The following is a 16,797-nucleotide window of genomic DNA, read 5'->3' as shown; positions in this document are numbered from 1 at the left end:
CTCTGCTCAGATGTCATAATCCTCTCTTCCTGTTCTGAAATGTTTTGTACTGTTGCTGTAACGCAGATGTTTCATTTCACGCTACAGATGGTCACATTTCAATTCTGAGTAATTATTCCTGTGTGTATATTGTATGCGTGGTGTGGTTAAAAGAACATTACAAAGGTTGCAAAGTCAACTGAAATGAAGGCTTTATATTATATTGATATATCAGCAGATTTATAACCTTTAGAGCCACCACAGAGAGCTGTATCATGTCTTTATGGAATAATTGGTAGCAACACTAGGTTGTCATCTTCTGGGTAGATCCTAATGGAGAGGAAATGGGAGACAATCAGTGGATTTTATAGATATCTGTTGGCAGCTGTGGAATAGTGAGACTTGAAAATATGGATTCTGAGTCAGACAGTGGAAGGATGCATTGGTCTGGTGGATATATACTTTGTCATTTTTTTCTCTCTTTTGAGACAGTCCTTGTCCTGATCCTGTCTTATTTCATCCAGAGCTCCTTACCCCACTTCCATTTTTATTCTCAGGCATTTAATTTTAATCCTGCCTTCTTGACAAAGAAATCCTAGCATTCTACCCTTCAGCCATCCTATTTCTCTCCACTAGCTACTCCTGGTCTCGTCTTCCCACTGACAGTCTCCACAGTCTAAATCCCAGCTTTTGGACTTCTTCCAAAATTTTTGGGCTCTGCTCCCTCTTCTGCCCAGCATTATTTGTCTGTACATTTTAGGTCCTGCATTTTTCTCAAATTTGCCTTATCCTTTCATCCCATACCCTTTTTCCCCTCTCTTTTGTCTGTTCTCCATTAGTCACCTTGCCTCCTTAGTCCCAGCCTCAGTTCCTCCTAACCCAGTAGCTCCTTGTCTGCCTCTGGAAAGTACCTCCATGGTTTCTTCAGTCTTCAAGTGAGCAGCTTCCTTTTCCTTGCACCCAGCAGGGAATCATGAAATAAACAGCCACACACTCCCATCATGCTTTTTTCTTGGCTGGAGTATGCCAAGAGAGGCAAGAAGGATGTAGGGAAGAGAGCTGGGACATTTGATAGAGTTGATTTCAGACACATACTCTCCCTTCTTGACAAGAGCCTTATGACATCAGGTAAGCAGGGCAGGGAAGAACAATTGTTTGGGGTTTTTTTTGAATCTTTGTACTCTATTTAAAGCACACTCTACAACAACTTCACCTTTTTTTAAACTTTAAAAAACATTTAAAACATTTGAGCTTACTATGTCCTTTAAAGTCTTGCAGGTCTAACTCTGCAAGGCTGGAGTCTGACATATTCAAGTGGGATCAGTCCTATTTCTTGTGATTGGCAAACACAGCTCTTCTGAAAGGGGAATGGAGTTGTAAGATAAACATTGTTTTTGCAGTCTGCAGCCGTTTTTGACACTGAAGTGAATTGGTAACTTGTTTTCTTTGCTGTAAATTTTGAGCAGGAAAGAGCACTTGATAAGCAGAACTTGTTAAGTACCAGTACTTGTTAGGCAATTGCCATTTGCCTGCTTTTCTCTGCACACAAAAACAGCAGTCTTGGGAGACAGGGTCAGTGCAAGACTGTATTCATTCTGAGTGCATTCTGCAGTGCTTCAAGGTCTGGTAGAAGCAGAAGACTTCTCTGGAGTCATTTGTGTGTGTGTTCTGTTCCAACCACTGTTCCAAGCATTTTTTCCCTTCCCTTCCCTGCCTTTCCCCCGCCCCCTTCTGCTGGATAAATAAAAGTGGTTCAGTTTGCATGACAATCTGGTTCTCTGTGAGTTTTCCCCTGGTTTCTTCTAGTGATTGTACAGTAGAGGATATTGAGTTTGACCCAGATTTAATACTGTGATGTGCTTGTGGGACATGTGTCAAAATCCTTGCTCTCTACCTGCAGTTCTGTGGATGCTGTTCTCCAAGAGTTGGCTTTCTGTATCCCTGGTTTTTAACAATGCTGCTGTTGAACAACTTCAGCAAATAGTGAAGTTAGAATGCTTTTTTTTTCAGTACTTGGGTTTCTGATCATAACCTGATCTTCTTAAGGGTGGAAAAGAGGACATTTACTATGATCAGTGCCCTTTCACTTACTGTTACCCTTTGGACTGATCCATATTTTGAGCACTGATTTAAAATCAGAGCTTACAGTATTCCTGATAAATAAAGGAATGACATTTGTTAGCAGAATAAGTTCCCAAAGTGTCATGCTTGTAACTTGTGAGGGCAAGTACCACAGAACTGAGATTGGCCCTGAGAGCTGGATTTCCTGTCCAGTGTTGTTGTTTTCCAAACCACTGTGATTAGTGAACAATATAGAAATCACAGTCTTTGGATGCAAAGCTTGCAAATGATGTGATCCCATTTGGTTGGTGGTATATCTGTTCAAGTAAATTTAACTTGCAATGACTCACCACTTCTCAGAAATCAGCACAGTTCTCATATCAAAAAACAGAGGCAAACAGTGAAGGGGATCAGTGTGAGCTGTAGCTTGGGGATAATGGGGTCTGCCACCCCAAACTCTGTGCAGTGTTTTCTTCATCCTGATCAATCATTTTGACCTCTGGGCTTGTGATTGTGAAGAAGTGTTATGGAGCAGGAGAGGAAAAGGACAAAATCAGTCTGAAGAATTGCTTTGTAATCAACAGGTAAATAAAGATTAGGAAAGAATGCAACAGTCCAATGTAGCTTCTGTAACAAAGAACAATGTGCAGTGAAAATGAACATAGTGGCTATACAATTTCTGGTCCTTGTTTTGAAGAGGCTTTGAAGCTATGGTATTTATTCTTCACCTGGCTCTTGGTTTCCACCAGTGTAGCAAAGTCTGCAATCTCTCAAGAGTACTGTGACAAACAAGGTCATTCTTGTGGCTTTTTTACACAGAAGCAAAGTAATTCCAGTCACTTTATTGATGGGATGTGTCTAGTGTGCAAGGCAGAGCTTCTGCATCTTAAGAATGTTCAGGAACTCCTTTCTTTAATAAGCTGCAGCTCCTGCCTCCAAACCATGCTCTGGCTTGCCAGCAGCTTGGACTGCTTTACAAGGCTTTACACCACAGAAGAGTTGTCCTGTGGCACTGAAAGGGAGCAACTCGTGACTAACATACTCTGTTGGCAGCTTTATCCCTCTGGTGAAAAAAATGGTAATTTTCTGTCCAGAGGCTATAGCCACACCTTACTTGCTGGCAGCACAAGAGGAACCTAGGAAGGGAAGGTCACAGAAATGGTTCTTTTGCCTTTTAGCTCTTTCCAAACTAACTGCTTCAGTGGGTGTTTCTGCTGCCAGAACTCTCTCCATGTTGTGGGTGAATACCTGTGCCAGTATAGTTTTGGTGGTGAAGGAGACTTAAACAGAAAGGGAGGGTAGGTTTGAGGTTTTTTTAATTTGCACAATAAATGGTTTTTCCCTATCTGGCCCTGGCTCCACATCCAGAAAAAATGTCTTGCAGTGATGATCCTATTTATAATTTAATGACACTGGGAGGTGGTGGTTTCTCTTCTCTAAACAATGCAATAATATTAATAACAATAATTACAATACTACTATTTACTGTAGGATTAGTAATGGCTTTTGGAGCAATAAGCCATAAAATAAGCTTTAGAGAACTGCGGGAAGTAAGTTTTCAGGTTGCACTTTGTTCTTGCTGTTAAGGACCCTCCAATACATAAGAAAGACTTTCTAAAGCCTTGCTAATCATCCTACTTGGGACAGAAATTGTTTCTAAAGTAATTGCAATGATCATAACCTGTATTCAATGTAATTAACTGTAATTCACATCTGGAGTAGCTGGAAAGGATCTTAATTGCAAAGGTTATGTTTATTATCTTACTGAAAAAACATGTTGACTTTTCTAGTAGCAGGACTAGTGTAGATACCACGGACTTTGTAACTTGATTCAAGGGCAAATTTTCTTTGGGCAAAAGTGGGAAGATAACTAAGAGCAGGGGAGGAAAGTGCAGTTGTGGGGAGTGAGCTCTGTATTAGTCAAGTGCTGTGTGATCCCTGGCGCTTTTTACTGGAGACCAAAGATGGGATCCTCTCCTAGTATCAGACCACTTGCTTACTGATGACAAAAGCTAGTAGTGTATGGCCATTTCACAATGAGATGAATGACATTTTCACAAACTGGGTATTTCTTTTCAGCTCAAATATGGAAAACTGTAAGTTCCCCACCAAGTCCCTATGTCCATGGCTTGAAACGTTTCAAATCCCCCCAGCCCTGAGTTCTGAATGAAATCTCAAACCCTCAAAGAAGTGGATTTTTTCCATACAGTTAAATCTCCATCTCCCTGGCCACCCTCAAAACAGTGGTTAGACCAAGTTAGAGTATTAAAGTTTTTAGCTTAAAGAATTACTTTTGAATAAGATAGGATGGGAAATAAAAAATATTTAACAAGTATCATGCACTAAATGCTCTGCTTTGTGTGGAAGCATATTCTTCACCATACCTTTGTGGTTTGGGGTTTTTCTTGTTTGTTTTTGCTTTTGTAACCTGATCTGTGAAATGGCAGTTGTAGGAAAAGAAGCCTTAGTATTTTTCTATTTTACATGAAGAAGTTGGAAAATTCAGAACAGCTGTAATTAATGTTCTGGTACTTTCTCAATGTTGTTGGTACAATGCTTTATTTGTAACTGTCCTATGGCCAGCTGTGGCACCTCTCCTGATGTTGCCCCTTCCTGCTTCCAGTGCAGAGGTTTCTTCTTCTGAGAAAGCTGTGCTGCTCAGTCACGGGCTTTGAAGCTGATGTGCTCTCCCTCTTGCTCCACTGTGTCATCCATGTGCTGGTCTAGTTCTGTGATGGTCCCTTCTAAAGCCTTCCCAGTCCACTGGTACTCTAATTTTGTGGAGCTTTCTGTGAACCACAAACATCAAACTCTGCTGACTTCTCCAAAATGAGTGTTATTCTTACCATACTGTTGTTGTGGAGTTTATGCCTTTTCCCAACACAGAAATGCCTCCTCTTTATAAATGCAGGTGTGCCCTGAGCCCAGTAAGTGTTCCATTCTGGTAGCTCTGACTTTTCAGAGTTCATCATCTCCCTGGTGCATGTTCTCCTGTAACTATTAGTGATTTTGGTTCCTGCCTGTTGTTTATCTCTGTAATGTTAAGTACCACTGAAAAGCAAAATCTTGGTGTTAAAGAAGCTGAACTTTTTGAGAGATGAGAAATGCTTGTCCTTCACTGGCTGATGGAAAAGATGATAAAGATTCAGTAAGTCACTGATACTAACAGGACTTGTAAGCTTTAAAATGCTTTGTGGAATGAGAATGCCAAGGGAGAGCTTTAAATTTACTGGTTTAACTCTGCAGAGTCCTCAGTTGGTCACTGTCCCCACAGACCCTGATGAGAATCACTTTGTCCATGTAAAAGCCTTTTCCTCCCTAAGCACCACAGTCTGGTGGGGTACCTGTGTACTCACCATACTTGACACAGCAGATACTGGCAGGCTGGTTCCATGGTAATCAGATTCTCCCTGTGGTGTTCCCTGTCTGAAGACATTCTATTCCATTACAAAGGACACTTTTACCATCAGTGGATGCTGCCACGGTGATAAGAGCATGGTCCTGATAGAGCTTAAGGTAGGGAGGCTGCTTACAGCTGCGTATGCATGCAGGTGAGACTTACTGGAACCCTGCTTGAAATCTGACATTTATCAGCAGAAGTTAAATATATTTCTCTACTCGTCCTGACATCTGGGTCAGAAAGCTTTCATTTAAAGACCTTGCACATGGAAATGTGCATTAGGAAAAGTGCAAGAACAGTAACCTCCTGCCTGGTATTTGTACAGCTCACCAAGAGTTCACCAGTACCTCAGTCTACCTCTTACCTGTTATCTGTGCTTACTAGGGACATTATTCATCTGTAGACTGTATCCCTTGTTTCTGCTTCTCCATTTCTTGTATTTTTTCTTTTCTTTTTCTTCTTGTGTTTCCTTTCTTTCTCACTCTTATGCTTTTTGTCCTTTGCTTGTCTTTTATTTCACCCCTTTCCTCCTCTTCCGTTCCACTTCCAACTTCCTCTTCCTCTCCTGCCTCTTCCTCTTCCTCGTTTGGTCCTATTGAAGTTGAGCCCAATGGCGGGACACCACGTCGTAGACCTCTCTCCTTCTGCCCTTGCTGTGCCCATGAAGGTAACGTAACCTCACACACCCCTGTCCTCCCTGCCCACAGCTGGGTTGTCATAGCAGCACTAGTCAGCTAGTGACCACAAGGCCCCCAGCCCTTTTCTTGCCGTGTGCCCAAACCAACCTTGTCTGTAGCTACCTGGTAACCAGCTTCTCTGAGCCTGTGGCAAGCTGTTAAAGGTACAGTATCCCTTTTGCTAGTCCCAGCTGTGCAAGAGAAGGTGCAGTGACTGGGAGGGACAATGGGCAGCAGCTGTGGGACCAGAAGTGTCACACTCAAAAGTTTCTATTTTCATTTGGTGCCTTCAATTACTCAATTCCTCCTGAAAGATGTTTGGAAGGTGGGGTAAGGGATCAACAATCTGTTTCCTTAAATACAGCCTTTCGATTAGCATATAGGGATTAAAGGAATACTGTGTCTTTATAAGGACTGATTTGAAAAACATCCATGAACTTTAAAAACCAACTGACCTTAAGTTAGACTAGTTCTCCCTCATCTGTCTTGCCGAGTGCATTCTTTAACTATCCCAAATGGAGTTTGCTGTAGAGTTTCCATTGCCAAGGCATGGGGAAGGGGTTTGTTTTATGTGTGTTCATGGTGTAATTTTGCTAACCACTTATCTGCTTTCCATAGTGCTCCTTCACATCAGTTGTCAGTGCTCCCTTTCCAGTCCTCCCATTATTCCTCTACTCATTGGCTGTTTAAAAATACTTACGTATTTCATAGGTCAGTAGCATTGTGGTTTTGGCTTTTTCTTAGAGGCATTTGTTTTCTATACATCCTGGCATCGGAAAGGAAGGGGAGACTTCCCAGTGTTTTCATGGCGCCACAGCACTGGACATCTGCATGTACAGTCTCCCTCTCCTGTCGCCACGTGGGCATATTGTGCAGAGATGCTCAGAAAGGAATGCTTGGAACTGAGCAACACACTGCTATGAAGTCCTCGGAGCCAGGGGCTCTTAGGGTGGTACAACCCAGCCTGGTATTCCGGAGGGGCTGGAATGACACATTTCCAAAGGCAGGTGAAAGGCAGCCCAAGCTGCAGCTTACTAGGAGTTGTAGGCTCTCCCTTGTGTAACTGCAGGGCAGCGCTTCTCTGACGTACTGAGGGTGAGGCAGGGCACGGGTCTGAATTAAGTAGCCATTAATGTGGTATGGGTCTGAATTAAGTAGCCATTAATGTGGTATTTGTGCTGTGTCTCTGTCATAGAGTTTGAATAGTAAGCTTGCTGCTTGATTAATTTAACATCAGATGGACTGTTTGAGAGCTTTTGTTCTTGATGTAGACAGTACATATCCACAATAACAAGCAGAGACAGGGATGTTAGTTACCTTGGGATGCCTAGGTCATGTGCAGTGCAAGCTGATGAGATACAGCAATCCAAAAGTGCTGTTGAGCTCGATTTGAGGCCTTGCTCCTGCTTCTACTGCCACACAGGCAGGAACGTTGCCAGTGGCCTTGATGGGGTCTGGTGTAAATCACAGCATTCAGATGCAGGTGGTGCAATGTGGAATAAGTGGCCCAGACCAAGAGCTTGCCAGGAGGAGCCTCCTTGGTAAGTTCTTGTGTTTGCTAAATATCAACAGAAGGCTTTGGGAACAGCATTCTGCATTTATTCCACATGACTCCTGACAGACACAAGACTCATCAGTGGACTGTTGAATTAGTTTAGGAGTTTGTTTTAAAATAAAAGGACCAGTAAACAGTTCTGTACTAGGTGGTCAAGGCCCAAAGTTTCTTTATTCTTCTTTCATATTAGCAAATGTGTCTGGGGGTTCCTTTTCTTTCTAGTGCTGGTATGCAGTACAGTAGAATTAGTTTCTGTGTTCACTGTGCAGGGGGATCTTCAAGATTAATAGATATGTGTGGCTAGGAGGAGCAGTCAGCAAAGATTTACTTAACTGTTGAAAAAAGAAGAGACAAGATGTTACTTTTGGCTAGTAAAAGAAAAACTTGAGGACATGCAATTGAAGAAAACAAAGATAAAACTCATGGAGTGGCAATTGAATCTTTTCTGATTAGCATATGTTTAAGTAGCTGGCATGAGCATCTATAAAATTCTTCTAATGAAAGGAAAAGTTACATACTCATAGAAATTGGGGCTTTCTGCAGTAAGAGTGAGGAAGAAACAAGTAATCACAAGACTATCAGAAACAAAAAATGAAGTAGGCTCCAAAGAGAAGAGAATCCTTTTGGAGGTGACTTCCACTCAACTGAGTGCTGTAGGCAAACTGAATGGACCCGGCTTGGGAGTGCTCTGGCAGCATCTTGCTCGGCTTTCTTTGCACATTTTGCCCCATTGTTGTTTTTGCAGTTTGGGCTTGTAAGGATTTCAGGGCATTACCTGAAAATTTACCAGGTTTCTTTCTTGGCAGGCATGGGTAAGAAGGATGACCCCAAGCTGATGCAGGAGTGGTTCAAGCTGGTGCAGGAGAAGAATGCCTTGGTTCGCTACGAGTCTGAACTGATGATATTGTGAGTGAATGTGGAAAAAATGGGGATTTTGTCATAAATAGCAGTGGAAGATCTGTCGGTATTGACTTCCCTGTAAGGCCAGGAGGTCAGCTGCCTCTTAGGCTGAGATGGGAATCCCAAGTACATTTTAGAGGAGTGGTAGAAGAAAGAATAATATTGGTAAGGGATGAAAGTTCCAATTATTCATGCACATGCACAAGTACAGGTATGTGAGCCCTTCTCATGCTCTTCTGTATAAAACACATCCTGTTTGTGCAGTGTTTTCGAGCTATGCAGAAATAACATGGGACTCCTTCTGGTTTTGGTAAAGCTGTCTTCTAAGCATAGCCAAAAGCATTTAATTCAGTCACCTTTGCCATGTGGCCCTCCTTTCTGCCTGTAGTGGGATCCCAGTGCCTCTCATGTGGGCTCAGATGGTAAAGGTGTTTTCCTGTTAATGAAATTGGGGGGTTTTTCTGTCCCCCCCAATTCTGTTCCCCCCAAATTCTGTTTCAGTGAATTTCTGTGCAGATTCACTGAAATTAATTTCTGTGTGTGTCAGCTCACCTCGACAATGTGGAAGCTGATGACCTTAGTGGCGGAAAAGTCCCAAGGTGGTGTTTGCAATGACCTGATAATGTCCTTAAGTTATAAGTAATTTGTTAATAAGTAACTTTGGTTTTAGAGTGGGAAGTAGCAGGGGATACATAGAGGCATTGCAGATTTATTTGCTCTTTGACTCTGCTCTATATTTAGTTTGCTCCACATTTGGCATTGCACTTCCTGAAGTGCAAAGAACCTGAAATGCTAAAAGTGCAATTAAATCTTTTAAAAATACAGTTATACATCTTAAGTTATTGAAGAGCTGTTCCAAATGAAATTGGTAAAATGCACAGCTGATATCTAGAGAGGGAGCAGAAACTGAGAAAGAATGTGAAGCAATGTGTGCAGTATTTTATTACATCAGGAACTTGGATTTCTGCTTTTTTCCTTTTAGTGCTCGGGAGCTAGAACTGGAAGACAGGCAGAGTCGACTGCAGCAGGAACTCCGTGAGAGGATGGCAGTAGAAGGTGAGAGCAAAAGGGAATATTTCATGGATTGTATGTGTGTTTTTCTAGCCTTGTGTATGCTGATAATTCTTGATATCTCTGTAGATCATCTGAAGACAGATGAGGAGCTCTCGGAGGAGAAAAGGATTCTGAACGAAATGCTTGAAGTAGTGGAGCAGAGAGATTCCCTTGTGGCTCTCCTTGAGGAACAACGGCTTCGAGAAAAAGAAGAAGACAAGGACCTGGAGGCAGTCATGCTTTCCAAAGGTTTTAGCTTGAACTGGTCCTGAGCTTAACACCTCTGCTGGTCTGCGTTGTCCAGTTGGCCTACCCTGAGTTTGCCAGAACTACATGGATAGGAAGATGTTGAAGGGGAAACCTCTGAAGGGTCCAACAGCATGCAGGGATTTGGTTTGAAGCACTCAGAAGCCTTTTGATAAGTGTGTTGGTTCCAGAAGCTTAAGTTTTACATGTCTGCAAGCCAAGTTGAAGAAATGAGTTGAGACTGTGGAGTCTCCATGAGGTCCTGTATAATGGACCGTATTTTGTGTGTGGTAGGAGGGAGGGGGGAATAATCCATGTGTGGGGAAGGAGGTTAAGGGAAGAAGTACCCTTAACTACATTGGATTTAAGGCAGTCCATTCCTTTCCCATTTTTACTACACCAGTTCTAATAAAAGGGAGGGAAGTGGCAACCTTTCCTGAAAAACCACAGCAGCCTGTAGCAGTGGAGTCAGCTGTCCAAGAGAGCTCCAGAAGCCCAGGGCAACACCTTCTTTGCTTTAGTCTTCCTCCCCACCAAAGAAACCTGCAGTTGATCCTTATGCATGAATATGAAGAAATACAAGACAGAGAAGATACTGCTATGTGTGATGGCACTCTCTGCCTCTTGGTTTTTGGAGAGAAGTGGGCATCAGTGGACTCTTTCCCTACCTTAGCCTCCTAAATCTTCTTGTGGGGAACAAGGGGAGCAGAAGAGAGAGGGAAGATGCCCACCTGCTTTGCTACACACTGGAGAGGCAGCTACTGCTGGCCTTAGTCTTCATGGCCACAGCTCAGAGGCTGGTGGGCTTCCTTGTTCTGTTTTTATTGTGACTGTTTTGACACTGGAAAATACTGCTGTGGGACAGTGGTAAGTGTGTGCTGGGCAGGGGTGTTCCCAGGCAGCATTCCCTGGTTATTAGGCCCCCTAAAAGGGAGAAGCCCTTAAGTGACCGAACCACCATTAAGACTTTTCAGTGTTTTTATTTTTTTTTCCTCTGTATTTTGTTTTTGCACATTGGAAGCAAAGCTTAAGACCTGCCTGGGCCCTCAGTCACTTTGACCCTTTTATGTCAATTAACTTATTTTTTTAATACTTGAAAGAAGATTCATTTTTGTATCTTTTAGGAAAAAAATGGACGAGTGATGGGTGTGTGTGCCTGCTGCATCCTACAACTTCCACTTCAAAATTACTGGACGTTGTTACCTGTGGCTATTTATTAGTGTTCTTAATAATAATTTGATTGTTACACATATGTGATTGTGGAGGGAGTGTTTTAACTCTGTTAGAGAAAGACACTACTGCGGATTGGTCCCTGCTTCACAGCAAGGGCAGCCTTTATGTACCCATGGATGCATCCTGCCCTAGGAGTTTTCCTCTATAAAAAAATCCTGTGCACTCATGGAGTTTAAGAATCTATTTGTATTCTTAGCATCCTTTTCTTCCACATCCCACATTCTCTCTTTTGGACTAACAAACCTATATTTATTTAAATTTTACATTTTTATAACAAGAAAGCCAAAACTGTGAGGTAGAAATAGCCCATATGTCTCTTCCTCACTGAAAGAGGGGATCCTCACAGTCCTGATACAGTTTGAGGGATTTCCATGAAAACAAAAACAGCACATTTCCTGCTGCATCTATTGGAAGAAGCTCCTTTTGGCCCAGTTAGTGAATCTGCTGCTTTTCAGCCAGGAGGGTCCTGACCGTAACCACACGATAACCGATGAGCAGGACGTGCACTGAGCAGCTCAGCCCCACTCCCTGTGGGACAGACTCCCTGTCCTTAACCTATCCTGAAGGGCTGAAACAGCACCGTGCACTGGGGATGTGTCCCATCCTTCACAGGATATGTCCAGAGGGTTTCCCTCCTTGGGATGCTGACTGTGTTCTTTTCCTGTTCAAGAAGTACCAAGGCTGCTTTCTGATGTCTCTGAGAACGTGTCCCATTCCCAAGCACATTTGTGCAGCCTGCTGACTCTTCCAGCTGGAATTGACACTGCCGGTGCGAGGCACCCCAGCAGGGCTGAACATCCTTCAGTCTTTTGCCCTGGCACAGAAGTTTGCATGGTTTCTTGCTGTTGGCTCTCTACCTCCTTCAGAGGGGTCTCCTGTAAGCCAAGGTCTAGGATTTGAAATCACCTCTGACTTGGGAGAATGTCCCAGGCTGAGGGAGAATGGGTAGGAGTGTCCATGGGGACTCCGAGCAGTGCTGGTTGCTAGCTGTGGAAACCCGTGTTTTCCACCCAAAGTGTTCTCCCTTTATTCCACCTAAGGCATTACAAATTAAATCCAGATACCTGTGAAACCAAGCAGACAGACAGGCAGCTGCAGTTGCTACTTCATAACTGTGAGTGTTTAGCAAGTGGCACCTGCCATTCCAGCATCCCAGAGTGTTGGCTTTACCAGCAGGATGTCTAACAATCAGAATTCCCTCCCCTTTGCTGGTGCAGGGCTGCTGCCCGAGTCAAACTGGCAATGGCAGTTTACACAGTCTGCATTTGAGGGGCCACTGGAAGCTGGAGTGCAGGAAGAGGGAGGAAAGATAGAAAGTTTACTGTAAATTGTCTTGTGCAGAGAATTGACCTCAGTCCATTTTATAGTGCACTGGGTATATGGACCACATCTAACTTGTAACAAAAGGTCATTGAATGTGAGCTGTAGAACAGAAAAGAGTCCTGAAGAAGAAACACCAGATGGTTTCTTTTCCCTTTCATGCTGAGGGACATTGGCCGGATCTTTACAATGCTGAAGAGTGAGATCACTTCAGGGTGTAATACCTTATTGCACAGAAAACCCACATATTCTAACCCTAAACTCTTTGGGTTGTGCTGAAGGCCTCCAGCAGCGAGAATGAAAACAAAGAGCTGACATCGCACACACAAATTGATCAAAAATACACAAAAGGGAATGTTAAAAGACCTTTTTATATCAAAATGGTTGTAAAAGGCACAACTTGTTATTTGCTGTTCAGTTGCACTTTAAGAATATGACTTGCATATCAGATAGTGGGTTTTTTTACTCTCTGAATCTTTTTAATTCAAATTTTGTATTTTTAAAGCTGAAGAAGGTTCTTGTGAGCACAAGATTCCTTATTTGTATCCGAATCCGAGCAGGATGTTCTAGCTCTTTGCGCTGCCCGCAGCGCACACTCAGCCACGTGCATTCAATGACGTGTGTCCATTTCACCTGTGAGGAGAGCCAAGGGACCCTCAGCTCCCGAGACTGGGCACACCAGGGTGGCTGTCCCCAGGTGACACGGTCCTGACCCAGGGCTGGCCACTTCATCCTGGCAGCAGGTGGGAAGAGAGCCGAGCTTGAACCTGAGCCGTGTTGGTTCTGAAATGGGCACACTGAGGATGGGGCAAGCCCTTCAGCCCCCTACAGGGAAGGGAGGGGAACACCAGCTCCTGGAAGGAAACACCCAGGAGGTAAATGGCGATGGGGGAGTGAGGACTGCCACAACAACTAATCTGCTGTTTCCACAGTACCAATTTTTTTTTTAAACTGTTCTGTTCCTTTTAACCATATTGTCATTAAAAGTCACAACTGGCTGTAAAATTCCGAGCTTCAGAGAACTAATTAGTGTGGGGAAGTGACAAGACATTTCAGCTCCAACTTTCAGACATATTCTTTCTTTCAGTTAACCAATACCCCCTGGTCTCACTAGGGCATGTTATAAACTGCATTGCTGAACATATTTTAGAGCAAACCGCAAGTTTTAAAAGTCTGTCCTTCTCTCTCTGTCTCTGCATTTTCTGTAAATATTTGTTTGTATGTAAAGGCACCAGTGGATCCTTGGGCTACCCCCATGGTCAAGAATCTGAGTTTTGTGCAATGCCTAGGCCTCTGTTAGAACACGGTGCTTGCGTAGAGCTAGTCACCACATTTGTGTGCACTCTGGTGGGTTTTAATATTTTTATACATCCTAATCCTGAACGTGATGAAGTATTCTAAGTGGTCTAGACAGCATGATCTAGAGCAGCCGGCAGTTCCCTTTTGTGAGCAGCTACACCTTGTTTGGTTAACATTCTTCTAAGATGAGTTTTCCATTAAGTGTTTACACCACACACCATTGGATTGAGAGAGGTGTTGCGTTGTAAAATCTCCCGTGTGCAAACTGAAAAGCTGCAATGGGAATTTCAGTTGTCACTGTCTGCAAGGAAGAGAACTCTAAAGCATACTAAAAACCAGCCTGTATATAGTTCACAGAAAAAGAGATTGCTGGCTGTTGACCTTTGCAAAGTAACAGAGATGGGAAGCTTTCCAAAAGTTCCTGCTTTTGGATTGTCCAAGCCCGCTACCCTGCCTGTACGTGCCTGCTTGGCAGGTACTAGGCAAGGTAGCAGGCAGATGAGGATGTCACTGAAAGCAGGTGTGAAGGGGAGGATGCCATGTTCTGATGGCATTGCAGTAATTTAAATACTCTGTATCTGTGGGTGCATGCGTGTGTGTGTGAAGTCTAATCCAGGCAAAAGGAGTTGCTTTGGCATCTGCCCTTTTGTGTGAACGTGAACTCTGATATTCAGATTGTTCAAGGCTTTTACGGTTGGCATGTATGGAGCGTTAACACAAAAGCGAATACCCTACCTGTACAAAATCAACTCTGTTCCAGCCTGTTTTCTTCTATTTGGTTGTGTTTTATCATTTGTTTTTATGCACACTTGCTTCATTGGTGTTGAGATTTTAGCACCTCAGATGGCCAACTGAACTAAAAAAAAAAAATAAAGTCATTAATTATTTTTTCTTTTTTGGTGGTGGCGCTATCATTTCTTTCCTCTGATGTCACTTCCTTGGTTGATGATTGATGAGGACCTGAGAGGAGGTGATCTAGAGATAAATCTGGATGTTAAAGTGCCTGGCTTCAATTACTCTTTTGCTGACTCACTCTCAGCTACTCTGAATTATACAAAGAAATCAACAAACACCCCCAGTACCTGTGCATATTCTACATTGTTTTTTCACATTCTCCATGAAGTTACTATAAATAGCCAAGAAGGGATGAAGATAATATAAATTGGGTTGCAGAAACTAGGATTTCATTTTGGTAGCTGAAGCTCACTTCCTCAGCCTGCAGTACTAGCCTGAACATCTTATGCTGGTGTAGCAGCATTGAGTAAAATATAGGGAGAATTAAATTAATCCTTTATGTCTCTGTGCTTACTTTTCTTTTCTTTTTTTTTTTTTTTCTTTTTTTTTTTTTTTTTAAGAAGCAGAAGTTTTACACAGGATGATAGGGGAAATCCTAGCCGGGGAATTCCCAAACCATGTGTTTTGTTTTCTTGCCCACTCAACCATTTTCAAAAACAAAGGATAAACCCTGGTGTTCCTATGGTGGTGTGATAAAAGGAAACCTATTACTTCAGCAGGAGGGAGACACGCCTCGGATTTCCCCTTCCTGGAGACCGGGTGAGCAGGCTGTGCTGCAGGTGGCAGGAATGACAGCTCTCGATGCCTCATTTGTGCAGCTCAGCAGGGCAGCAGCTCCTTGAGTACGTTTCCAACCTTACAATTCTTCCTGTTCTTTTGGTCTCTTGCTCCCCCATAGTAGTGGGAATAAAAATAGTAGTAGGAGAAAGCTGTTTTCCCAGGGATGGGGGATTTTTCTGCTGTCAAAAGACCAGTCCATGAGGATTTCTCACTTGATGCCAGAAGAAAAATGGAACATCTGGAAAGTGACTGCTGGACTCTGGGACACAGGAGGTTGGCTCACATCCGTACTCTTCCATCATGGCTTTTTTAAGTTACATTGCAAATTTGTTAGTCCTCAATCCCAATTAGGAACAAAGACATTCTGCTGTTTTACAGACTGGATGGAACAACGGGTCTAGGAAGAGCTTTATCTGTTGCTAGCCTGGCCAAAACCTACGGCAGCCCTTCAAGATTAGTGCTCCTGCACAGATTAGCTGCAAAATTGCACCAGACCCTCTAACAAGTAAACCCCATCCAGGAGCTCAGCCTGGTGGCAGCTGCTGCTTTCCTTTTCCCTTGATAATGAAAGCAGCCTTCAGAAGCCTTTCCACAGGTGGCATTCCATGCCCACGAAGCTGCGTGTTCCCCTTGGCACAGAACCACAACCCCTTCCGTGCAGAGGTGAGGAGCAGCACGGGAGTCACCGAGGTGGGAGGAATGTTCCCTCGGCTCCGTGGGGTCATTAACAAGTGTGCAGAGCCTCTTTCTGGCAGCAGCAGATATATTTTATCTTATACAGCCCTCCTGGCTGCACTCGGCCTGGCTAAAGACAATGAATGTAACTTGTCAGGAGAAATAACTTAGGGAAAGTCATGCCTCCAACCCCCTGCCATTCTGGCTTCCCTCATGTTTTTATAGGGTTTTTTTGAAAAGTCCTCACCAATTAGAAATTGCTGTCCACATCAGCAGCTGCATTTTTAAGTCACACACGTATTGGAGAATGCAAACCTAATCCTGTAAGGATTCTACCTGGTCACACATCTCTTAAGAATTCCAGCAGATTCTGAGTGTATCTTCCTGCTTTAAATCCTAAGCATCAGCAGCAATGGAGCAGTTACCAGAAAAATGACCCTGTAGTGGTTGAAAGCAACAGTGCTGGCATGTGGCTGCATGTCCTGGAGCCACAGGGAAGAAGGCAAATGAATACTTCATTTTATAAATATTACTTGAGGGATATGCTGAAGAGTTGCCTCCTTCCTTAGCCTGCATCTTTTTACGAGCACTCAAAATAAGGAACAAAAACCCCCCTGCTCCAGAAAGCAGTTCTGGAAAAAGTGCTATTTTGCCTTGGCACCTTGGGAACAGTGTGAATGCCTGTGGATATCAGGAAAGTGGATAAACTAGTATTTCCTAACCTGCTGAGTGTGTGGTGCTTTTCTGCATGTCTCAGGTACAGAAATCACATGGTTTTCTGTAAGCAAGAGATAACATCTCCTTTTTTTTTTGTTCACATGTTC

The 16,797-nt window shown here is 43.3% G+C and overlaps 1 protein-coding gene across 19 annotated transcripts in view; it reads left to right on the top strand.

Moving 5' to 3' along the window:
• The window catches only part of MICAL3 (microtubule associated monooxygenase, calponin and LIM domain containing 3), a 174,563-nt gene extending 159,948 nt beyond the window's left edge, over positions 1-14,615 (top strand). For 15 of the 19 annotated variants that reach the window (XM_041484431.1, XM_041484422.1, XM_041484413.1 and 12 more), the window contains 4 exons: positions 6,042-6,107; positions 8,479-8,578; positions 9,555-9,628; positions 9,713-14,615. In XM_041484431.1, coding sequence (XP_041340365.1) covers positions 6,042-6,107; positions 8,479-8,578; positions 9,555-9,628; positions 9,713-9,897 — 425 coding nt within the window. In that variant the 3' untranslated portion in view covers positions 9,898-14,615. The remainder of the gene's footprint in view (positions 1-6,041; positions 6,108-8,478; positions 8,579-9,554; positions 9,629-9,712) is intronic. The other 4 variants (XM_041484416.1, XM_041484414.1, XM_041484418.1 and 1 more) reach the window with 1 other exon arrangement.
• Positions 14,616-16,797: the final 2,182 nt, after the last annotated feature.

Source organism: Pyrgilauda ruficollis, unplaced genomic scaffold (genome assembly GCF_017590135.1).
Source record: "Pyrgilauda ruficollis isolate IOZ18807 unplaced genomic scaffold, ASM1759013v1 scaffold66, whole genome shotgun sequence".
Lineage (NCBI taxonomy): Eukaryota > Metazoa > Chordata > Aves > Passeriformes > Passeridae > Pyrgilauda > Pyrgilauda ruficollis.
The sequence above is the reverse complement of the archived record's forward strand: the minus strand, read 5'-3'. Positions and strand labels throughout refer to the sequence as shown.